At 36.7% G+C, this 26371-nt stretch overlaps 1 protein-coding gene and 1 pseudogene across 2 annotated transcripts in view; both read left to right on the top strand.

Annotated features, from left to right (window-relative positions):
* Mtx2 (metaxin 2) overlaps positions 1 to 26371 on the top strand; it is a 52608-nt gene that overhangs the window by 9791 nt on the left and 16446 nt on the right. The window contains exons 1-3 of one of the 2 annotated variants that reach the window (XM_060390432.1): positions 10475 to 10522; positions 11525 to 11571; positions 18981 to 19102. Coding sequence is in view for 1 of the 2 variants with exons in the window: in XM_021650447.2 (XP_021506122.1) it covers positions 10475 to 10522; positions 11525 to 11571 (95 nt within the window). In the remaining variant the exon portion in view is untranslated. Of the gene's footprint in view, positions 1 to 10474; positions 10523 to 11524; positions 11572 to 18980; positions 19103 to 26371 lie in introns of those variants that run through there. The other variant, XM_021650447.2, reaches the window with a different exon arrangement.
* On the top strand, positions 20784 to 25945 carry LOC110556583 (large ribosomal subunit protein uL16-like; annotated as a pseudogene).

The following is a 26371-nucleotide window of genomic DNA, read 5'->3' as shown; positions in this document are numbered from 1 at the left end:
GTTGATGCTGGAAGTGGGTTCAGTCCAAGTCTGAAGTTCTGAGAACCAGGGAAGCTTATGTTTCAGTTCAAGACTGAAGGCCTGAAAGAACCCAGGAAATGAGTGATGTTAAGTTCAAGAGCCCAAAGATTGTTGTAGTTCTGATGTCCCAGGTCAGGAGGCAAGGACCCTGCTCAGGGAGGGAAGGTAGTAGGCAAGAGAAGGAAGGAGGAGGAAGAAAGGAAATATGAGTCATCTCTTCTATACTTATATTTTTCTTTTTCTCTTTCTTTCTTTCTTTCTTTCTTTCTTTCTTTCTTTCTTTCTCTCTCTCTCTCTCGCTTTCTTTCTTCGTGGTAGAGGGAATGTTTATTTCATCTTAAACTTTATACTCCATCATCAAGGGAAGTCAAGAGAAAATTCAAGATAGAAACCTGACAGGAACTGATGCAGAGATCATGGAGGAATGCTGCTTATTGGCTAGTGACCCGAATCGGAAGGAATAAGGGTCCCTGATGGTCATGTGTTGAGGGAGAGAACTGAGGGTGAGAAGGCAAATAAGAAAGCTGGGACAAAGGAGTCTTGCATAAACTGGTGGCTTATTTAAGCTTATTAAGAATTACAGTATTTTATATACTGTTTATAGAAGGAAATGGGCTGAAGTCAAAAGAAAGCTAAATAAACAATGTTGGCAGAGAGAACACAGGATACTCAGACATAGCTATCTTAGGACTGATAACCATGGCCCTCCAGCAGGGAAAACCAGATTCCTGCCCCTGGCTAGACCTTGCCGGGTTTGTCCCTGGCCAAGGACTTAGAGCTAACGTTCCATTTGTTGTTTCTCAGGGCCTCTGAGAAAACCTTGGATGGGTCCGTTGTTCCCAACAGGTTTGTTCCTCATGGCTTGCGCAACCTGCTTGCTTTCTTTGTTTTTGTTTTAAAGACTTACTTATTTACTACATAGGAGTACTGTATTCGCATGTATGCCTGCATGACAGAAGAGAGCATCAGGTCCCATTGTAGGTTGTTGTGAAATACCATGTGGTTGCTGGGAATTGAACTCAGGACCTCTGGAAGAGCAGTCAGTGCTCTTAACCTCTGAGCCATCTCTTTAGCCCCAACCTGCTTTTTGTTTTACAGCCCAGGACCACCTCCAAAGGGATGGTATCACCCACAGTGGGCTTGGCCTACATGTCAAATTTCTATTCCCTCTGGTTCCTTAGCTGACTGGGGGAATTACGTCTTTACCAGTCTCTTCTGGAAACATTCTCACTGACACGTTTAAAAATAACACCTTAATAGTTCTCTCAGTAGCCCTTGATCCAAACAAGTTGACACCTAAAATTAAATCATTTATATTCTCCTAAAAGATTTCTCCATCATGCCATGTGTTTGTGTTTTAGAAATCATGGACTACGGATTAAAGACAAATATTTGTATTTCCGTGTGCTGATTTAGATTATCTTTGTACCACAGATGATTGACTTTTGGTCTGCCTGTAGACAAAGATTTGAATTATATTAAATGAATTGGATCAGTTGGATTTTGTTTTTCTTTTTGAATAATAATATAGCAGTTGCTGTGCAGATGAGCTCTCTGTCTCTCTGTTTGTTTCTCTTTGTCTCTGTCTCTGTCTCTCTCTCTCTCTCTCTCTCTCTCTGTGTGTGTGTGTGTGTGGTCTAGACTTCTGTTGTCCTTACTGTTTGCTGTTCACTTTATTAACTGAGACAGGGCATCTCTCAGTCTAACCTAAAGCTTACCAATAGTGGCTAGTCTGGCTAGCCAGCTTGTTCAGCAATCTCTGTCTGTGCCTCCCATGTGGTAGGAACTAGGATACTTAATATAATTCATCTAACTTTATGCCTTCAACAGTCTTAGAAGACATTTACTATTTCCCCATTTACAGTAAGATAATGTGGTAAGAAAAGATAAAGCAGCTTGGGCAAGGTTACTCAGACTATAAATTGTAGGATTGGGAGAATCTACATGACTGCTTCAGGATCTCACCATTTTCTCTGCACCACCTGTTTTCACCTCTGTGTTGTAAATGGTTGCTATCCCCTCTTGTTTTCTTTCCTTTCACCCTACTCATTCAGTAAAATTAAATTCTGGAGTACAGTGACAATTATATTTATATTCATCTTTGCCTTATTAAAGCCATTTGTATGTTTTAGGCATTTAATAGTTTGTCCATCTAAATGGCTTTAATGTGACTTTTGGGGGGAGTCTCAGAATTACAACATGTTGCTGAAGTATAGTTTAATACACAGCTTTTAGCCATATCCACAAATACTTAAGTAGAATAAGATGGTCAAAAATATTTTTGAATTAATCTACATATATCCTCAAATGAGCTTGTCTGAGCTAAATGAATGAAGGAATGAAAGGAATGGTATCTTATTTTAGTGCCACTGTGTCTCCAGGACATTCTTTCTATGTGTGTATTATATGTATTAAGTAAACAAAAATTACTGTAGACCTGCTAAATTTACTTTCTGAAATGAATGCTGTGTACAGTTTATATATTCACACATCACATGCAACAAAGTGCAACAAAGGCTATAATAGCGATCAATAGGCTTTTTATTCCTAAGGTCTTATATAATTTGTAACCAAGGCTGTAACTCCAAATAACTTTCAGTCACCTTTTTTTTTTTTTTTTTTTTGAGACAGAATCTCATGTAGTCCAGGCTGGCCTTGAACTTGCTAAGAAGATAAGAATGACTGAACTTCCTAATCAGCTTGTTTTACCTCCTGGGTGCTGTGACTGTGGGCATGTGCCGTGGTACCGGTTCATGGGTGGCTGAACCCCTATGAACACCAGGCAAGTACTTGTGCACACCAGGCAAGCACTCTAATAATTGAGGCACATTTCAGGTCTCACAGAATCCTTACCGGTCCTTATTTGACTCTGTTAGCCTTTAATTTATATATGCCCTTCCTTGCAGTGAATTTTTAATTGCCTTACCCCAGTGCTACACAATTCCACCCAGCTGTGTTTCAGGTTTAGGAAAATGACAGCATGACTCCTGCATTTCTCCTTCTTAAAAATATGAGCCATTTTTCTGGCCTGATCTGATCTCTCAAACTGTTAAGGTGCTGGGAGAATTTGGTTGTTTGTTTGAGACAGGGTTTTTCTGTGTAGTCTTGGCTGTCCTGGACTTGTTTAGTAGACCGGGTTGAGATCATAGCAGCCTACCTGCCTCTAGCTTCCCGAGGGCTGGGATTACAGCTGTGTGCCATCGTCCTTTACTGGGAGAATTTTTAAAATTTATTTTTATTTTAACTATATTTGTCTTGGGGGGTGTATGCATGTGAGTGCTGGTGCCTTTGGAGGCCAGAAGAGGTCATTGGATTCCCTGGAATTGGAGTTACAGGCAAGTGAGCTGCCCAACATGGGTGCTGTCGTCTGAACTTGGGTCGTCTGCAAGAGCAGTTTGTGCTTTTAACCACTGACCCATCTCTTCAGCCCTGGAAGGGTGGTTTTAAACTCCTTTTTGGGAAGAGTCACTCCTTAACACATTTGTTATAAGGCCTTTAAACATCCTGTCTTTAACTGTACCTTGGGGACGTCATTTAATCGTCTTGTGATTATTAGCTGGAATATGTTGTTGCCTTTTTTTTTTTTTTTTTTTTTTTGTAGCTTGAAGGTTGAATTATTGCTGAATTTAATACCTAATACAGCAGTCCTTAAATTCCCATTTTGATAGTCTTATACTATAAGTCTGATTATCTTAAAGGCTCATTTAATTACATTTGCCTGAAAGATGATGGGTTTTAAACGTAGTGTATTTGTTGATATCACTGAGGTCATCAGTCTGGCATCTATCAAATTGGCAAATTTATTTCTCGTTTTCTCTGTTGTAACTTTTGATTGTTTGAGATCCACCAAGTGCTTACTTGAACTTTTTGTTACATTGCTAGTTTTACATTTACACCTTTGGCAGAAAGTCCTCTGAGTTTTGGGATAACCAACTGTACATGTGTCTTACTCCTTTCCTTCCTTAGCTCTGTCTAAGTAGTGTTGCTGGGTTGAAGAAATGACATCTATGAGCTTTTGGAATATAGTTGCCTAAGGATAAACTGAGTTTGACTTCATTAGTGCACAAATGATAGGTTTGTGTAGAGTTATTATAGCATTAATCAACTTGATGGATTGGGAAAATGACAGAATTGAAGCGGCATGTAATATTAGTGCCTATTATTCTACAAATTATGTCTTCACCTACATTCATATGCCAGAGGAGTCATGTACATTAGAGATGCAGAATTTAAAGAGAGAGAAAAACTAGCAGCAGAGGGCACCTCTTTTCATGGCCTGTCTCTTGTTCTCTCGTATTCGATCAAGAAATGGCCCTTGGAACCTGGACTTTTTTATTAGGTCACCACTTTCATAGTGTGAAGTACTATGAAGCACTACTGAGTGAATGGGACGGAGGTCTCTTCTGCCACCAGAATGACTTACCACTTAACTTGACATTGAGGACACTCTGAGTAATATGTAAATTCGTTACAAGACCTAATGGTATACTTACATGGATTTATTTGCTACCAGTCATTTCAATAGTATTATAATAGACTGCTACAGAGGACCTCTGAAAGCCAGAAGAAGAAAACAGGAAACAGCCTAGGAACCTGCCACAGAGGGCCTCTGAAAGCCTCTGCCCTGCAGACTATCAAAGCAGACGCTGAGACTTATGGCCAACTGTTGGGCAGAGTGAATGGAATTTTATTTAAGAAGTGGGAAATAGCAAGAGCTGGAGAGGACAGGAACTCCACAAGGAGAGCAACAGAACAAGAAAATTTGAACACAGGGAACTTCCCAGAGACTCATACTCCAACCAAGGACTATTCATGGAGATAACCTAGAACCCCTGCACAGATGTAGCCCATGGCAGTTTAGTGTCCAAGTGGCTTACATAGTGACGGGAAGAGGGACTGCCTCTGACATAATCTGATTGGCCTGCTCTTTGATCACCTCCCCCTGAGGGGGGAGCAGCCTTACCAGGCCACAGAAGAAGACAATGCAGCCACTCTTGATGAGATCTGATAGACTAAGATCAGAAGGAAGGAGAGGAAGACCTCCCCTATCAGTGGACTTGGGGAGGAGCATGCATGCAGAAAGGGGACCTAGGGTGGGACCGGGAGGGGAGGAGGGAGGAGCTTATGGGGGGATACAAAATGAATAAAGTAATTAATAATAATAATAGTAAAATAATAAAAAAAGAATATTTTTTATAATTATATTTATTGATAAAGCTTAAGGATAGCTTACATATAATTAAAATAATGAACATTTTTTCATTGTTTATCATATATATCGCTAACAATTTATGCATTGTTTTATGGCTTTAAAATTTTAAGACTTGAAAAATTTTAAGACTTATCTTTTTAATTTAATTTAATTTTTAAAACTTTAAAATCTTTTTTTTTATTAAGACAGTGTCTCTGTGTCACCTGTGCTAGTTTAGCACTTAGATCCCCTTTCATCAGCCTCACAAGTGCTGTAATTATAGGTTGTGCCACCTTCCTTGTGTCTGTCCCTTTTTAATTTTGTTGTCTTCCTCAACATAAATACTTACAAGAATAGAGAAAGGTTTATTTTGAAAAGTTTTAGAAATGCTCAGTTGCATAAAAATAACCATTTATTCCGTAAAGACTGAGACACAGAGGCATCCTTTGGTAAAGGAGGACTAGGTAGGAGATAGCCAGGGTGTTATTATTGCTGGGGCAGACAGGAAGTCGGTAAAGGGCCGACCAGCTTTTCCATAGCACTGACTGGGACATGCACTTAGTGGGCTCGGATTTATTTCTAATTCTTTCTTCATATTTACAAAACAGGAATAGATTTCTTTATAAAATTAATAAAATGAGTGTATGTTTAGTTGACTGCAATTCCATTGTTTTGAATTTAAGATTTACTTTTTTATGTAGATGAGTGTTTTGCCTACATGTTTGTCTGTGCACTACATGAGTGCAGTGCCCACAGAGGTCAAGAAGAGGGCATCAGCTCTCCCGGAACTGGAACTGGAGTTGTGAACCATGTAGTGAATGGCCATGTGGGTGCTGGGAACTAGATCACAGTCCTCTGCAGTAGTAACCAGCGCCCTAACCACCGGGCCATCTCTCCAGCCCCCAGTAATTCTGATTTTAAAATGGGAGTTAGCGTGGGCCACTAAGAGTGACTTTGTTTTAGCATGAAAAAGATAGTTTTGTTTTTTTTTTTTACTTTTGTTGTTGTTGTTGTTGTTGTTTGGGGGGTGCTCTTGAGACAGGTTTCTTTGTGTACCCCTGGCTGTCCTGTAACTCACTATGTAGACCAGGCTGTCTTTGAACTGAGAGGTCCCCCTGCCTCTGCCTCCGGAGTGCTGGGATTACAGGTGGGCACCACCATTGCCTGCTGTAGTAGTTTCTTAATCCTGGAAAAAATAATCGCAGTTTTATTACATGCATGAGTTGTGGTCATGCGGCCGTGTGTGTGTGTGTGTGTGTGTGTGTATGTGTGTGTGTGTGCGCGCGCGTGCGCATGTGTGTGCGCGCGCGCATGCATAGGTATGTACATGGAGGCCAGTAGTTGACATCAGTTACTTTCTACCTTATTTTTGAGGCCATGTCTCTTACTGAACCTGGAGTTTTCGAATTTGGCTCACCAGCAAGCCCCAGGGAGCTTGTCTGCGTTTTCAGTATTGTGAGTACAAGTGTGTGCTGGAGTACCGAGCGTTTTAAATGGCTGCTGGGCTTCAAACTCAAGCCCTCCCGCTTGATGGCAAACACTTTGCCTACTGAGCCATTTATCTAGCTGCCAAAATAGCTACTTTTACTTTGGAATTCTTAGAACAAATAAATAAGCTTGAAATGGTAGTTAGACAACAAATTAAAATTTGATAAATTCAAGTTTTGGCATATATTAAAACTGCTATGATTTGTTTGAAGCAACTCAGAGTCCAAGAAATAAGAAATAACTTTAGGACTATAGAAAAAAAACTTGTATCTAAGAATTTATTCCTTAGGAAACTAGAGATACAATATTAACCTAACAGTGTGATAGTGTAGGAAATAGTGTATACCATAAGAGAAACACACAAACTGTGTGGCCAGTGCTTACAGAAGAGACATTATGCTAAGTATCCAGCCTTGCTGGAGGAGTGCAGTGTGGGAAGGAAGGGCTGGGAGTAGGTGTATACAATGGGTGGAAAGGGCTGGTTTCTTTCGGACGGCATGTTGGGGATTTGGGTCTTTACCGCAGGAAGCTCGTGAACTCTTCGTATGATTTAGGTACAAGTAACTCGCGCCTGGCAGTACTAGACACCCTTTCTCCTAGCTTCCATTTCTTACCAACCCATTTCTAATTATTCTGAGGCTGCTGTTTCTCTAAGGATGTTTAAAATGGTCTTTCATACCACAAGGGGCTTTAGTAGTGGAAAGTCCATAAGGATAAGAAATGTGCAATATTATTTACTATTGGAAATGTGGTCTAAAACATTTCAAGTCAACTGCAGGACAGCTAAAAACTGAAAATGTTTTATTGTTTTAAAAATAATTTAAAAATGCTACAGGTATTATGTTTATCACTATGCTTTAAAAATGTTCACCTCCCTTTATTCTTGATGGACTTACAACTCAGGGGCAGGCAGTGAAGTGGTAATTGACTTATTTGACATTAGGGAAGAGAAAAACAGAAAAAGTTGTCTTTTTAGAGTGCGTCTTTTATCGGGTGTTTACAACAAAAGGCTTTAATTAATGTTATCCGCAGCAAGAAGTAGCCTTTCTATTTTGCCACGTGTAGGTGATACTTGTTCATGATTCCTGGATTTACCTAGAGCAGTGGTTCTCAACCTTCCTAATGCTGTGACCCTTTAATGCAGTTTCTCATGTTGTGGTGACCCCAACCGTAAAGTTACTTCGTTATTACTTTATAACTGTAATTTTGCTACTGTTACGAGTCATAATGTAAATATTTGATAGCAACCCTGTGAAAGGGGTTGCTTGACCACCAGGGGTTGTGGCGTGGAGAACTGCTGACTTAGCTAAGAGCTCATTTCCTGGAATGACACCTCCATGGGTCATTATAGATCTACGGCAAACCATCCACCATGGGATTCTCACCTCTGCCGCACTTACAGAATAACACTAGTGATTTGTTTTCCCACATCATACTTTAAATATGATTATTTAAACTAGGTCATATAGACTTTGTTCAAATTAATGGTGTTTGTATGCTCTGAGATGCTCGGGTGAGTTAGACAGCTGGTCATTTTCTGCATTCAGTTTCTTATCTGTTGATCCGCGACACTAGAATTCTCAGCTGCTAAAATAAAATGGCTGCGTAGGCGTCATCAATCTACTTGCCTTCTTTTTAAAATTGATATATTCTACTTGTGAAGAAAGTATTCAATGTTTTCTTAGAGTTTCTTCCTGGGAATTTATTTTCAATAACTTATGAGTTGAAATACCTTTTTTTTTTTTTCCACCAAGCAAAACATTAACCCCCTCTACCCTAGTTCCTGACTGTAGGTCTTTCACACCTATAAATAGCTAAGTTGCTATTTATAGGCAACTTACTTGCAGTTAGGTAGTATGTTATAAGTTTCTATAGCTTTTATATAAGTATATACTCTTGAATTAGAATTGAAGAATTTATCGGAGTGGAGGTGATAAATTAACCGTGTGTGTATGTGTCGGTTGAATTTGAACCCAGCACTTTCTGTATGCTCAGTGAGCACTCTGCCCTGAACTATTGGAATTATTGAAGCTTGGATTAATGTTCCCATTGTAGCTCACATTATAAACGGATACAGTGGCAAGTATGGTATGCAAGACATGGTACATTGAGCTCCCACTCCCACAGAGGTAGAGGACACATCTGTTTCCTAGGTACTGAGTTTAATATTGATCCTTTGGAAATTTCTTAAATATTATGTCTGTGCTCTATTGTTAACAAGGTTTATGTGACGCTTAAAATTAAATGTTTGATGATTAAGGAGCTTATAATGAGTGAGTCTCATTGTGTTGTTTGGAGAAGTAAATGGTACAAGTGTGTTGAACATACAATTTATCCTAAAAGGTTACTTTTGAGTAATTTGCTAATGGCAGCTTATTTTTGTTTCCTTGGCTTTTAAGAATTGTATTATGGAGGTTATTTGGGTTCTTATTGAAATTTTATTTGTTAAAATGTTTACAGTAAAGTATTTAGTTTCAGTTTTTTTGGTATGGGTATTAAAGTCCGATAGCCTTTACATATATGCATAATATTGCAGCTAATAGTATAGAACACTATTCATGGTCCATTATTTGCTTGATAATTTCTTAGTTTATCACTGTCAGCTTAATCGTATTAATTAGGTTAAAGGTAACATTTGCAGCTTTGATAATATGATTTTTATTTTGATTCTAAAGTAAAAAAAAAACAAATTTAAGAGGTTTCTTTTAACTGCTGCCTTTTCAGTGATCTTTCTTAAAAAATGCTTTACATGTGTACATGTCTTTTAAAGATCAACTATAGTTATATATTAAAAATGACTTGTTGCTGTCAGAGACCGGCTTAGCATAAAACAGTTAAAAAAAGCTATCAGTTATTAACTACCACACCCACTTTCTTGCTAAGAACAGTCATAGTTGCAGTATTAGGATTAGGTTTTTGTTTTTTGTTCTTTTTGCTGTTTTATGTCCTTTATAGAGAAGAAACTTTGTAAATAACATCCTGGTAATTCTGTATATTCTGTTAATGGACTATTGCTTCTTAAGCACAGTTGGTCAGACACTATTTTAAATTGAGTGCTTTTCCTCAGCACCTAGTATAGATTGTTACATTTTCTTTGTAGCTGGGATCTTCTGAAGATGGGAGAGTTAAAGGTCAGGGTCAAGCTTCATATCAGACTGAAAATGAGCTTTGCTGACTGTTTCCCATTGTAGTGCTTACTGCTTATCAAGCCACTTGGCTGTTAGCTTTTTAGGACGGCAGTCCTGCAGTCAAGACAGTGAATCCTTTCATACTATGTTTTTAAAATAGCACCTTAAAAAATGGGAAGGTGGGAAGGCTGTTAACAGATGTGTTTGGTTCTTTCATCTAGTGTGTGAAATTTTACTTTTTGAAAATCCTATAATAAAGTAGAACCACTTTACTATATGGGTTTTTTTTTTTAAATTTTATTGAAGAAAAATACTAGCATTTTTTTGTATGTATGAACAATGTTTTTGATATAGTTGTTTTTAAGGAAGCTAACTTTATTTTTAATTGTCAGTTAAATTTTAATTTGGCAAGATAATCTTTTCCTATGAAAACTTATTAGCACATAATAAAGAAAACATTTACAACAATCTAGCCTTTGTATGCAGATTATCATACAATCCTACATAGGATGATCCATTGCTAGTAGTTAGGTGTCACCTTAACAGTAGACTTTAAATGGTTGCCAGTGTACATACTGATGAGCTTAGCTGATTATTGATGCTCTTTTGCCCCATGTGCTTAATTATCATTGCCTTGTTTCTGCAGCTACAGAACCTTGGCCTGAAAATGCAACCTTATATCAGCAACTGAAAGGTAGGTTCTCATTCACAATTAAAAATGGCTTTGTATCAAAATACACTACAACCAACAAAAACTCCCAAACTAAAACCAAACCAGCTGACCAACCGAATAAACAAGCGAGACTGTGCAACCCCAAATATACTAATAGAATTTTCTGCCCTGAGAATGTAAAACACAAAGAAGGGATTCCCTTGTATAAATTGTCTATGTGGTTTTACTTAAACTTGTATCTGCCAGTTAAACTAACTATTCATATCCTATAAGGTCCTTAGTTTATTATTGACTCATTATATTAGCTGCTGCAGGCAGTGTAAAATGATGTGGTTGCGAGAGCACTTGGCAGATTTACTGCACCAATAGCTGAGACAGCAGATTTTTGAAGTCCTGTGGTAAAGTGGGTTCTCAGTAAAAAGGAACTGTTAAAATGTATAGGCTAGGATGGTTCAGGCTCCCTTTAGCAGCTCTTCATATATCATCAGATCACATTATGGACCCCATTTGGGGCTCAGCAGCCTGCTACAGTTGTCAGAAGACTGCAAAGTAATGAAGACTAATAGGCAGCAGCCCCGTCTTCTAAGCATGGAATTTTTATTGCAGCGAACTTGTCATCTTTCTTTTGTGTGACAGACCTAGACACACTACGCAGTATTAACTGTAAGCTGGTTATGCGGTTCTGAATGCTTTTACTTTTAACTAAAGAGACTTGAACACATACTATTTTGCTTCATTTTAGTGAAAAGAAAATATTTTTTAAAAATTTAAAATGAATGTTTTTAAATAAGCATTTTAATTGCTAATAAAATGAGAAAAATGATCAAATAAAATTTAAAACAGTCTTATTATTTATACATGGTAATTTAATCAAAACTATTACATAACAACATGGATATAAAGTTTCATAATTACTTTAGTGTTGAATTTTTAAAATAAAAAATAGCTTTTAAAATATTAAAATATATTTTGTTTGTTTAGCAGTTAAACTTTGGACTCACACCTTTCATTATGTTTCCACAGGGGAGCAAATTCTGCTTTCTGACAATGCAGCATCTCTTGCTGTGCAGGTAAATATGTAAATAATGTAATTTTGTTCTTTCTGCCAGAAAATGTCTATCATCTTGAGTTGCAGTCCACCTTCCACTGCATGTCTGATTCTCTGTGTGTAGAGTTTTCTGAGTGACTTATTATCAGTGTAATCTTACTCTTCTGTGAAGTATAATTTTATACAGTATTTTCAGTTGTCAGTATGTAAAATAAACTTCATTATTCTTTTAAGCAAAAGTATTTTTAAGTGGTATGCACATTCTGTCTTAGCAGTTATTTTGCTTTTGGTTAGATATGATAGTATTTTATTTGGGGATGATACTTTCACTTACAGACTCAATTATTTTCTAACTTATTTGTAAAGAGTTATTTTTAGTCATGATTCTGCTCATTGTGTGCAGGCTTACCTTAGTTCCAGCTGTCAGTCTTGAAGCAGATGGTCTTTCTTGCTACTCCTAATATATCTATTGATTGTATGTTTATTATTCCCAGTCCACTTCTTGAGTGCAATGGCTTTAAATTGTGTTAGAGTAGTATATCCCAAAAAACATTTCTGGCAATGTAAACCCACAGTTGCACTATAGAATACGTGGGGAATTGTTTACTTGAAAAAAGTAAATGTTTCTGTAGGCTGTAAAATTACAGTTACACATGCATGTCCCATGTTTAGTTGGTAAGGTACTTAGTTTATGTAGCTTTAATCACAGAGATTTACTCTGCTGCATTTAAGAGGGATCTTAGATACGTAGAAGTTATTGTAGGTGAGTCAGTGAGCTCCTGGTGGACAAGAAGAAGAGGAGGAGAGACGGTGTCACACTTTGTCACATGGAGACATAATGCTAAGCATTTAATTTTAGGTTATCTTATTCATATTTTTTATTTAATTTGATAACCTCTGGGTTTAATACAAGTATCTAGTACTGTCATTCAGTATGGCAGCAGATAGAATGGCATTCAGTTAATCTTTGTTTTAAGGCAGAAAAGATAGGAAGAAATGTGCTTGGACAGTAATTTATTAGTTGGTGGATCTATTATGTTTCTTTTACATTTGTTTTATATCTTTCACCAAGAATATAAATTGTATTTTTTTTGCCTTTATTTTCTCTTTAGATGCTATTTAACTAATTTTAATTTTTTTAAGTTTTGATACACAAAATTTTCAGTTATGTGCAATATATGTAGAGTTCATACAGCTTTTAATCTCTTTAGTGGGATAAATAGAATTTAAGTGTCATATAAAAACATATGTTATATAGTATGTATGTATGTATGTATGTATAAAACGTAGTTGCCTATAATAAATGATGCACTCAATACATGTATATTGTACAAATGGTTTGCTAGTGTGATGAAGCAATCTTGCCTGATAAACAGCAGTGAAAATAAATTATTTGCTGTGTGTAAAATAATATTTTCAATCTTTCTATCTTTGAAAAGACAGCTTCAGGGCATAGTGAATATTTTAGTTGAAGCACTGTTTCTTGACCCTTTTTAATTGTCATTTGGGAGATAGCTCTTTAAGGATTTAACAAAGCTAATTAACTTTTTTTTTCCCCACAGAAAATCTTTCAGTGCATGTGGTAAAAGAAAAATGTACCCAGGCTATTTTGTGTGTGTTTTCAGCAGTTTTACTCCTTACTGAAGCCATCTTTGGATCCCTTAAGATGAAATAATATTATTGTAGGGAGTACTGTGGTAGTTAATTTTGAACAAATAGGAAAATGTTGTGGGTAGGCATACACTACTGATTCTCAGCTAGAGAGAGTTTGGCTGCTTGAAGACACGACAGTGGTTAAACATGCTGGGTTGTCAGAACTGTTGGAGGAATGCCATTGGGTGTCTGTTGGGTAGCGCCAGGGATGCTGCTCCAGTCCAGTGTATAGGCGTATAGGCCAGCTGTCTACAATGAGCTCTTCAGCTCCAAATTTAGACGATGCCAAGTTTGAGCACCCAAAGACAAGACGGGTTAGTCAGTTTCTGTACAAAGCAAAATATCAGAATATCATTATTTTAAAAATTGATGGTAAAGTTTTTTTCTGGAAGGGAATTAAAAAAACCACCTAGGTGTATATTACTGTTCTTATGGTTACCATCCTATCAATTTTTTTCTCACCATAGTTTCTCAAATCACAGTTGCAACCGTAAATAACACCAAAAGACTTCTAAAAATAATTGAGTTTTGCTTAACCATTTCAGTTTTTATCCTACATATGTCACTTAGATGATAAATTAACCAGCATATATTAAAAATTCTTGGTTTTCTTCAATATTCTTTGGCTTGACAGCTGATAGTAGCCATGACTATAAATGTGACTTTTCCACATATCTGATATAAACTTTATGGAGTAATTTTCTTCTATATAGAGGAGCAGCATCTGTTTAGAAGAACCAACTAAAGGCTTCATGTTTGATGTCTAAAATTGATCAAAACAATGTGACTAGTATCCATAAAGTGTATATTTTCTAGACGATAACCACATATCAAACATTGGGCCTTTTAATAGTCTGCCAATTACGCCTTCAGGAAATTCAAATTTTACTTATCACACAGGCTGTGTTTATTATAGTCTGAAAGCTTAGTACTTGGCTATTTTTAATGCAAGGCACCTTTATGACTTCAGTTTAAAAGAAAATAGTTTTCCTCCTGGTGATCATTTTTCCTGTGATTTGCTTTCTTTATATCATTTATCTACAAGTATAAGCTTACCTGAGTGCTGCGTGGTGGTAATGTAATCTTGATTGCTGACTGTCGTAAAAGTTAGTCTGCTATATTTTCATGAGGTCAATATTTGTATAGCATTGTATTCACATGTACATAGAGACATTTCCCAGCTGAAAGTGCTGCTACTTTGAGGGACTCGGGTTTATATTGATGGGTAAAACAATCACTAATTCTCTGTTACTGTTGTCTCTTACGGCCCAAACTTATACTAGCTGTCCAGTAGATAATACAGTGCTAGCCACTGAGTAACTCAGAAGTTTCTAGTAGCGTCAGTAAAAGTGTAGTTTAGTAATATGTTCCACTTAACCCAGTATATCCAAATGTTGTCATGTAAAGACAAAGTTGACTCTTGTCATATTAAATTCAGTGTGCTGTATGCAGTTAGAGAGCATCTCAGTTTGTGCTAGCTATAGTTTATATGCTCAAGTGCCATATGTGACTGTTGGCTCTTGCATTGGATAATGCTATATTAGAATTACAATATGAATAAATACATATGAACTCTTGAGTTTTTTGAGAAAAATGCTTTTTAGAAAATTTTAAGAAGTACTGGCCGTGGTATTTTATTTCCTTAATCCCAGCACTTAGGAGTCAGAGACATGCATACCTTTTTGTGTTTTTGAGGCCAGATGCACATAGTGAGTCCCAAGACTTCTAGGGCTACCTAGAGAGACCCTGTCTCAACAACAACACACAAAAACGTTACGTCTATACTGTTGAGTAAGAATATGTTCTCTTTTATAGAAAAGTCCACAAAGTGAAAGGGGCAGTTTATCTCTGTTCCAAGAACAGTAAACCTTAAGAACTCTGTTTCAAATTTCTTCCTCTGTAAAATAGACATAAAGTACATACTGTCCGTTTGACGAGGGGAATAGAATGTCTTAATGTACTTACAACATTTAGAGATACTTGGTATTATAAATACACAGTGGATGTTGAATATTTCCTTCTGTCCTGATTCTTGGCAGAAATACATTTAATCAATTTGAACAAAATGATTAGAAGCTCGGAGGCTTGATAATGCCTAAAAAAAACTACCACTGGGAATAAATATTATATGCTAAATATTAAGGGGGGTGTTTTATATTTATATGAACATTAATGATTTTATAATCACATTTAACACAGGATTTTATTGATTTTTATTTTGAGAATTTCATCCATGGATTTTGATCATATATAACCTCCTACCTTTACCCCAACTGCTTCCAGATCCACTTCCCATCCCCACCTCCCAACCTGTATCTTTTTTTTCTTCTTACTACCTACTAAATCCAGTTCCTGCTGCCCATATGAAGCTAAGGTATGAAGCCATCTACTGGAGCATGTATTACCATGTTTTCATGCTAGGCCTAAAAGTGTTACTATTCAATGGTTAAATCTAATAGTATCTCAGAATATTAAGATTTGTCTTAAAATGTAATATTAAATATATGTGTGTAATCAGTTCTCCTGAGAGCTTCTATGTAGAGTGTTATGATCAATTCTTAACAACCTAATGCAAGGTACTACTATTTCATTTTTAAGATGCAGGGCTAGCGAAATATCTCTGTGGTTAAGAGCACTGGCTGCTCTTAACTGCTCTTCCAGAGGACCCAGACTCAGATCCCTGTATCCACAGTGCAGTTCCAGGCATCACATGGTGCACAGACATACATGCAAAACACCCATACAATAAAAAAAAAAAAAAAAAAAAAAAATCAGTGTGGCACACACATAATCCCAGCATTTTGGAGACTAAGATAAAAGGATCACAGATTCAAGACCAGCCATTGGTAGATGAGTTTCAGGCCAGCCTAGGCTACATAATGAGCCTCAGTCCTAAAACAACCAACAACAAAGCTAAAAAACACAAAACAAAACATTGTAGAAATCTTTAAAGTTCAGGATGGTCTTTGCAAATAACACAGAGCCTACTAATTATGGAGGAAAACAAATAAGGATTGGTTGAGTTCTGTGTATGGGTAACACTGCTGAGCACCTAATTTTTATTAACTGAATCTTTATATGAGGCCAGAACTGTGTGTTACATGTTGAAACAACCCTCTCCCATAGCAATCCTGTGGAAATAGTACTATTACAATTTCTCTTTTCCTGTAGAGAAGAGTGGTGAGGCAGAGAGGTCTAACTGTTGGCCCAGTAATACATGAGCTTTTAATCATATATTATTTCTGATATTTCCTAGCACACTGCAGTATGAAAGATAAACATGTCTCAGTGTTTAGAATTGAAAATGGAGTAAGCTTGTTAGGTAGTGGATAAGAAACTCTTTTGAAAAATATTAAAGCCATAGTAATAGATGCTGAATGGAGAACACCTGTTTTGACTTCAAAGATTTATACATTTGTTTAAATACTACTTATACATTTGTCGAAATACTACTTTTTATTGGGGTTTAGAAATAATATCATTTAGTACATATGAAGACAACTTAAACAACCTGGATTTTCTTGTGTGTCTGAATATAGAGGCTATAAAAATTGGATGTTTTTTTTTAGTGTCACAAGCTGATCATTATTAAAATCCTGCATGAAAGTAACCATTTTACATTAAGAATGACATTTAAGCTCAGACTAAAAAGAATTTGTTTTAGTTAATCTTTTTATTTGGGAGGGAGGGACAGGGAGGGAATGAGGGATTGGGACATGGCTGGGATACAGAGTTAATAAAATGTAACTGATAAAAAAAAAAAAAAAGAAAAAAAAAGTTGGAAAATGATTAAAAAAAAAATCTTTTTATTTTTCCTGCTTTTTGTAACTCTGAAAATGAAAGAAAGATAACAAAAGCTATTTTCTTCCTGTTGACTATTGTCAAAAATGTAACATTTTTATAGGTATCAATAGTGGTGTGAACACTAATATGTCAAGTGGGCTCATATATACTTAAGCTGACCCTTGATTTTGCTTTATTAGTAATGAAGCTTTATAGGTGGAGGTATTTATTAGTGGTTAAATGGTAATATTCTAATGTAATCTTTGGAGGTGAGCAGTGAGGAGAACCTTTTTTCTTTGTATTGCAAGTCAGTTGTTGGATTGGAAAATGTATGAAAATAGTTCCTTGTCAAGTCATTTAGATGGCCACAGTAGACAACTTAGCTATAGAATTGCCACAAAGGAAGGTGATGTAGCCATCCCTGAAGACCTGGTAAGCTAGGATCAGATAGAAGGGGAGGAGGTCCTCCCCTGTCAGTGGACTAGGGAAGGGGCATAGAAGAGAAGAGGGAGGGAAGGTGGGACTGGGAGAAGACAAGGGAGGGGCTACAGCCGGAATACAAAGCGAATAAACTGCAATTAATTAATTAATTAATTAAAAGAATTGTAGGTGAAATAATCTTGAGTATTTGGCTGGGTTGCATATGTTTTTGTTGTTATCAAGTTGTTATGTGAAGGATGAAATTCCAGCTTAAACATGATATAAAAACTAGTGGAATGTTCTTAGCTGATAGTTTTTTTTTTCTTTTTTTCATTTTAGTTTTTTCTTCACAATTTATTCATTATGTATCCCGATTGAAGCCCTCCTCCTTAACTCCCCCAGTCCCACCTGCCCTCCTTCTTCACCTCATCCCTTTCCCCTAGTCCACGGAAAGGGGGAGTTCTCCACTATTGCCATCTGCCTATAGCTTAAGTCTCATCAGGACTGCTTGAATCCTCTTCCTCCCATAGCCTGGCAAGGCTGCATCATCAGGGCAGTTGATATGTTTTAATACAGAATGAATAGAGTGCTATTTTTGTGGAAAATACTTAATAATTAAAGCTAGTTTATAGTTTTCATGAAATATAAATTTAAAGATTTTTAAAATATATTTTTGTCAGTTTGATTATACTCTCTAGAATGAGGTGTTTGTATTTATTTTGAGAGTTAAGAGAAGACTAATAACTAAGAAAAGAACATAGTAACAGCCATCCTCATTATTCTAAACTGAGCAAGATGGAGACTGCAGACATTTCCTTGATATCATTGATTTTAAATTTAAATTCTTAAGGTTTATTGTTTTACAACACATTAATTAGGTCATGATGGTAAGTTACACTTACAACACCTGGCATGAGTTATGAAGTATAAAGAATGAATAAGTATAAAATGTGATGTTTATAAAATAAAACTGAACTTAGATTGTAAGCAGAACTTAACAGAGTAAAACAATCTCAATATTCATATTAGTTCTTTAGCACATACGTGGTATGATGTGTGTAAAGCATCTGACCTAGCCTTGTAGGGTTTACACTCATGAAGTATTCTATAGTCAGAATTAAATAGGTGGCTAAGTTGTTATTTTTAGTAATTTTTGAAATAGTTTATATCAGGTAATATTTTCTAATATATTTATTTAAGTATTTAAATACCTATTAAAAATCTGTTTCTATAGGTCTCTGAGAAATCATAAATTGAGTATCACTACTTTTTTGTTTGTTTCTTTAAAAGGTAAATAGCAAGCTGTATGTTAAATTTTGTTGCACTTAAATAGAACAATAAAGACATAGTAGTAAGAAGACAATATTTTTTGCTAGAAAAATGCTAGCATTCTTCATTATTAGATGTATAGTATCAGTGTAATCGATCTAGCAGTATTATATTTGGGCTGAAAACACACTTAAATTTGAGACCATATACTGTGTGAGTGAAACATCTTTCATATGGTTCTAAGATGAAATTACCCTTGAATGAATAGCATCTTCATTTATCTTCAAACCTCTCCTGTGCTTTTAGTGAATCTACTCTTTCAACATTCCACAAGAATTACATTATACCGCTATACCAGAGTACCTCTGCAGTGTGAAATAGATTGGTTTGGAAAATGAACGTGGCTTTGCTATAAATTACATTCACAGGTACAAAGGAATTTGTTATTTTGTTTAAAATAGTCACAAATATAATTACAGTCTTAATTTATGTTAAACTACAAATAGAGCTATTACTGTAACTGTATTAGGAACTTAATGTCTTTTTAAGAATGATACCCAACACTTCTCATTTGTAACCTTAGATACATTATTTCAATTATGGGTCTGCAGGTGTTTGATATAAAATGAATTATTTTGTGGATAGATTTGTTCATAGTTTTTAATTTTAAAACATCTCTCTTCGGTAAGGTAGAAAATAATTCTTTAGTTGTCACCACAGATTTTTCTTTGTGTGCCTGTGGAACAGGATAGGAATTAAAATTCAGAATCATTTCATTTTCTACCCTGAAAGTGTCGTTGCCTGCTTGAGAATAAGCCTTATGAATTCTCACATAAAGTGTTTTAGCCGTAATTATGATGTGAGCCATCTTTGTCCTAAAATGTGTGGACTGTGCACTTACCTTGACATGAAGTAGGTTTGTTACTGTGCTCTGTGGGATGTAATAAGCCATAGAAAGTGCTCAGAACTGTTAAGTTTTGATTAATGAAAATCTTTAAAATTTTGAATTGTTTTAACATTTTATTGGCACTTGGCTGATTTACTGCTAGTAAGTAGTTGAGAGTATTCTATGTTTAACTTGTAAGACAAATATTAACATATCTTCAAATAAAGAAGACGAAAAAAGCTAGCTGTTGCTGCTGACTGATAAACATCCAGTTTTGTTTTACAATTACCTCACTAAAGTGAAGTAAGTATATTACATGTCCTTACCATCTGTTTAGCTTACAAAAATTAGATCTTTTGTCACTATTATCTTTTTCAGTTTGGACTAAAACACAACTTTATGTAACTCTTCATAGTTTAGGAGGAGCTTTGCTTTCCCTTCACCCCTGTCTTGAGTGCCAGCTGTGCCGCTGGTTTTGTTAGGTTCTCGGTGGACAAGAATTATTCTTTCTCTGTGTTTGTTGTATACTTCTTTTGCTTAATTTTCCCTTAAAGATTTATTTTCATTTATATGTAATTCTAACAAGCAAATCCTGTTTCTTTTTCTATTCTGATTTTGGTTTCTTTTTATAAAGAATCTAATTTTTTTCCAAGCTGTGGTATATTGATGTATCTAAAGTTGAGTCAGATATTCCGCGAATAGTTTTCATGGGAGTGTGGACTAAGGAAGGTGCTATTCTCTGATACAATCTGTCTTTATCTGTGCTTTGGTAACAGATTTGCCTTATGGAGAGCACCTTTTGCTTATTGAGTTACATTTTCTGATTACTAAATAATTTGTAAATGTGTTTGTTGATGTGTGTAAGCATTGATTTCTTAAAGTACTACTTAATAAGAGGGGATTTTTAACACACTGAGTTTTGGATCCATAAAATTAAAAAAAAAAAAATCCTAATCTTTACTATCTTGCCAGTGCTTTTCACGAACCTAGTTTTATGCCAAGGATGGGTCGTAAAGACAATCATGATCTGCAGGTACTGATGGAACCTACATTCTGAAGGTTCATCATTCTGCATGATTTTGATAATTACAAAGTAAAAGCTTTATGTCAGTACCATGTGTTTATTTGCTTGCTTTTGCTTTGTTAGAAAGATTATATAGTTATTATGTGTGTTGAAGTAAATCGTTACTTTTTTCTCCTGGCGTTTTACTGCTGGATATTATAAAAACAAGCCGTACCCAAAATCGCTTTTGCCAAGGTGTCTCTCATGCCAAGAGCTGCATTTTTGACTTTGGACAAAAGAAGGCAAAAGTTGATGAATTCCCACTTTGTGGCTCCATGGTGTCAGATCAATATGAGCAACTATCAAGCAGCTATCCTCAAAGCTCTGGAGATCATCTGTGTTTGTGTCAATAAATCCATGGTAAAGAATTGTGGCAAAAATGGCTTTCATATTCAAGTGATGCTGCACCCTTTTCATGTCATCCAGATCAACAGGGTGTTGTCCTGTGCTGGGGCTGACAGGCTTCAGACAGGTATGCGTGGTGCTGTTGGGAATCCCAGGGCACAGTGGCCAGGGTTCACATTGGTCAGGTCATCGTGTCCATCCAAGTCGCACTGCAGAGTCTGCATAGAGCCAGAAGATCCACATCTCAAAGAAGTGGGCCTTCGCCAAATTTAATGCAGATGAGTTTGAAGACATGGTCCCGAGAAGCAGCTCATTTCTGATTGCATCAAATATATCTCTAATAGTGCTCCCCTACGCAAGTAGTGGGCCCTGCATTTTTGAGGGTTCCACAGTGCTCTCCTGTGCCCTACCAGATCATGTGCAGTAATAAGTCTGATATCCAATCAGAAAGAAAAATTCAGTACTTATATTGTTCTTTCAAAAAATAGTTTATTTTATTTATTTCTGGAGTATCTAATTAAAGATTTTAATTTTAGCCTGCAAATTTACTTTTTGTTTTATATAAAAATATAATTACAGTATATAATATTTTTTTCATAAGTAGGTGCCTAAAGTAATAAATACATGGAATCAGCTTTCTTTTGAAGTCATCAAAATTAGTGTTACTCCTCAGGTGGATAAACAGGTTACTATCCCTACCACCATCTCCACCACTACTATAAAACCTTATATTGAAGTGCTCTGTGCCAGATGGTATATAAAATAACCTACCTAGATAGTTGTTTTATTCCAGATGTTAGAAAGTTTATAGACATACGGAACTTTCAAGTTAATATAGTCCCTAAGATCCACCCAGGTGTCCTCTCACCACCAGTTACCAACTTGTAGGGACTCTCATTCTTCTGACATCTGCTCTTGGTGGTCTTTCTCCTGAGGCAGTTCAGCTTGCTTTGAGATCCATTAGATTCTTCTGGGATACTTAACCTGAGGGTGTTAAGGAGTGGGAGAAGCTTATGTGGTCAGGAGAGGAATGGCTGCAGGAATCATTAAAAGTCATTAACCTGTTTTCTGGAAATGGATGACTCTTTTGGTTTTAAATTTAATTTAATTGATTCCCCTCCCCCCACACGTTTCCTTCTGGAATATTATTAGTATATTTGGTAATAAAGACTTGAAATGTGCTGTGCATATTATTTGGGATGCTGCTGAGCCATCTCTTTTTGTTTTTATAATGTTTAGTCACTTTTAGATGATGTCAGCCTCTTGTGCCTCATTTTTATGTTATAACCCATGCTATACAGTAGACTAACAGCCAACATCACCCCATCCCACAAAAGTTTAGACCTTAGTCATAAATGCCTCTTAAATGTGGAAGAATGACTAGGTTGCCTGAGAAAATGATTTTAGTATTTTATACAATGGTATTAAACTTAAATTTGACCTAAATAGCAACCTGTTGCTAGTACTTACCATGTTAGATAACCTGGTAACAAAACATCGGGATAGAATATACTAAGAAAATTGTTTCATGTTGTAATTTCTTTGAACTGTTTGGAATTAAGTGTCCAATTGAAGAAGAGGAGGTTTAGTCAGCCTAACTTCATTGTTATAATCAAGAGTACATTTTTCTCTTCTAAGAATAAAAATAAATATTTTTACTTCTGATAAAAAACAAAATGTGTTTTAGGTTGCTGTATCATGGCTATTTTATGGAGTAGTTTGTGGTTTACATTGAGAACAGAAATGAGGGCCTAGAAAGATACCTTAGTGGTTAAGAGCTCATGCTGTTCTTTTAGTTGGGTTCTTAGTGTTGGATGGCTCACAACTACCTGTGACTCAAGTTCTAGTGGGATACGTAGCCTCTAACCTCCATGGACACCTCCATATGTGTACATCTTCCCTTCCCCCTATACACTTAAAAATATGAAAAAAAGGTGAAAGGTAAAAATACTAATTTTTAAAAAATATACTTTTTTAAATTTATTACAATTTATTCACATTGTATCCCAGCTATAGCCCCTACTCTCATCCCCTCCCAAGACCGCCCTCCCTTATTTCCTCATCTCCTCCTATGCCCCTTCTGCAGTCCAGATAGGGGGGGTTCTCCTCCCCTTCCATCTGACCCTAGCCTATCAGGTCTCATCAGGACTGTCTTTCATAGTCATCATCTGTGGCCTGCTAAGGCTGCCCCCCCTCAGGGGAGGTGATCAAAGAGCAGCCACTGAATTCATGTCAGAGACAGCCCCTGTTCCCCTTACAAAGGGAGCCCATTTGGAGACTGAGCTGCCATGAGCTACATCTGTGCAGGGATTCTAGGTTATCTCCATGAGTGGTCCTTGGTTGGAGTATCAGTCTCAAAAAAGACCCCTGGGCCGAGATTTCTTGGTTTTGTTGCTCTCCTTGTGGAGCTCCTGTCCCCTCCAGGTCTATCTCCCCTTCTTTCATAAGATTCCCTGCACTCTGCCCAAAGTTTGGCTATGAAACAACAGCAAATCAAGTAATGCAATTAAAAAATGGAGTACAGAGCTAAACAGAATTCTCAATAGAGGAATACTAAATAGCAGAGAAACACTTAAAAAAATACTCAACATCCTTAGTCATCAGGGAAATGCAAATCAAAATGGCCCTGAGATTTCACCTCACACCCATCACAATGACTAAGATCAAAAGCTCAAGTGACAACACAGGCTGGAGAGGATGTGGAAAAAGAGCCTCCTCCATTGCTGGTGGGAATGTAAACTTGCACAAGCACTTTAGAAATCAGTTTGCCGCTTTCTCAGAAAGTTAGGAATAGTGCTACCTCAAGATCCAGCTATATCACTCCTAGGCATATATCCAAAATATGCTCAAGTATACAACAAGGACATTTGCTCAACCATATTCGTAGCAGCTTATTCGTAATAGCCAAAATCTGGAAATAACCTAGATGTTCCTCAGTTGAGGAATGGATACAGAAATTATGGTACATTTACAAAATGGAATGTTACTCAGCAATTAAAAGCAAGGAAGTCATGAATTTTGCAGGCAAGTGGTGGGAACTGATAAAGATCATCCTGAGTGAAGTGTCCCAGAAGCAGAAAGACATATGGTATAAATACTCCCTTGTAAGTGGATATTAGATATATAATACAGGATAATCATACTAAAATCTGTACACCTAAAGAAGCTAAACAAGAAGGAGGACCCTGGGTAAGATGATCAATCCTCATTCATAAAGGCAAATGGAATAGACCTTGGAAGATAGAGAAAACAAGGAACAAGACAGGAGCCTACCACAGAGGTCCTCTGAAAGACTCTACCCAGCAGTGTATTAAAGTGAAAATACTACTTTTGAACTTCAGTTTTTTTCCATCCTACAAATAAATACTAGTTAAGTGAGAGCTTTCTTTTACTTTGAAGTTTTCACATTGTTGAGGATAATCATGGTAATGCTTTGCTTTTTCATTTTAAATATTTAGATGGAAGTGCTGCATAATATCAGACTTCTTTTCAGATGAATTCAGAAACTACTTCAGAACCAGGGATAAAGAGTACATGTATTAATGCTACAAAATTAATCTTGTCTAACAAGTATACTCTCGGTGGATGTCTTCTGTACATTGAGTACTGTTAAGTTGGTCAAAATTAATAAAAATTAATAAAGAAATAAACAATTTTGGGTTTAAGTATGGGTTTTTATTGTACAACAGTATAATTATTTTTAAAAGGGAACTAAAATTCTATGGAATATTGGTTGATATGATTATACATTTAGTACAATTTCATACCATTTGCACCATATTGTATTAATGATTGTTAATCAACAGTTGAATATTATTCAGGCCTTTGAAAAATACTACATTCTTTCAAACTCTTGTATCATTGAAGGTCTTGGTCCCTCTTAGACTTTCCTTCTTAACAAATGCTTTCTCTTTTTATTTCACAGTTAATGTGAGCACATTCTCATTTTTTTGTCGTTTTTGTGCGTTTGCATGTGCATATGTGTGCATGTGTCTGGAGAGCAGAGGGTGATGTCAGATGTCTTCCTCAGTCACTTTTTTTTTTTTTTTTTTGAGACAGGGTCTCACTGTTTGGTAATTCTGGCAAGCTGGACTTAAACTCAGAGATGCCTCTTCATCTCGAATGCTGAAATTAAAAATTAAAATCATGGACCACTGTGGCCACTTCACCTTATTTTTTAAGATGAGGTCTCACTGAACCTGAAAGTCAGTGAGTGGCTGGACCAGCTGGCCAGTAAGCTTGAGGATTCTGCTTTTCCTCTTCCTCCTACTCTGGGGTGGGTGGGTCACCCTCTGTATCTGGCTTTTTAGTGGGTGCTAGGGAGCCAAACTCAGGCCCTCAAGTTTGAGCTGAACTTTTCCTAACTGAGGTGTTTCCTCATCCCTTGTCTTTTTATTTTTCTTTCAGTCAGGTTGCAGTCATCACTGATCTCTGCCTCCTTTGTGGTGCAGAGAAAGGTCCAGTTCTCTGACCAGCTCCCTTCCACCCGATTGTTTGTCCTCCGTGTCACCTCTAACAACTGCGCTGTCTGTTTGTCTTCTCACTACATCTATTTCCATAGAATATGTTCCTTTTGTAGTGCTGGAGATAAACCAGGACCTGGACTTAGAATCTGCTTCTAAGACTTCACTGCAGGGAAAGGGGAGGGCAGGAATGGCTGAGGTAGGGCAGATAACAACATCCGCCCCAGTAAACTCTGGGCTGCTTCTGTTGGTGCACTTAAGTGACATTGCCAGTAAACATCAGATGCTTAGCATCAAGTACTGCACCATTACAAATTAGTTATGGGAAAATGAAAGAGGTGGTGAGGAGGCCAGAAGAAATACAAAAAAGGAAAACATAGTCTTTGGCTTTCTAAGAGATCTCTTGCTTGGAGAGATCGGATGTACATAAGTTACAAAATAAAGTAGTCAGGCTATAAGTAAAGGGGATGATTTCTTTTTAGAGGGAAGCCATTTCTGTATTTCTAGAGGACTAGAATTTTTTTTTAATTTTATTTATTTTTAATTAAATTTTTAAAATATTTTTATCTTAATTTTTATTAATTATACTTTATTCACTTTGTATCCCCTCATAAACCCATCCCTCCTCCCCTCCCAGTCCCACCCTCCTTCCCCATTCTCCAAGCATGCCCCTCCCCAAGTCCACTGATAGGGGAGGTCTTCCTCTCTTTCCTTCTGATCCTAGTCTATCAGGTCTCATCAGGAGTGGGTGCATTGTCTTCCTCTGTGGTCTGGTAACGCTACTCCCCCCTTGGGGAGGTGATCAAAGAGCAGGCCAATCAGTTCATGTCAGAGACAGTCCCCGTTCCCCTTACTAGGGAACCCACTTGGATACTGAGCTGCCATGGGCTACATCTGAGCAGTAGTTTTCGGTTTTATCCAAAGAATCTACCCAGCAGTG

The sequence above is a fragment of the Meriones unguiculatus genome, chromosome 8, assembly GCF_030254825.1.
Source record: "Meriones unguiculatus strain TT.TT164.6M chromosome 8, Bangor_MerUng_6.1, whole genome shotgun sequence".
Taxonomy (NCBI): Eukaryota; Metazoa; Chordata; class Mammalia; order Rodentia; family Muridae; genus Meriones; species Meriones unguiculatus.
This window is presented reverse-complemented; position numbering and strand designations above follow the sequence as displayed.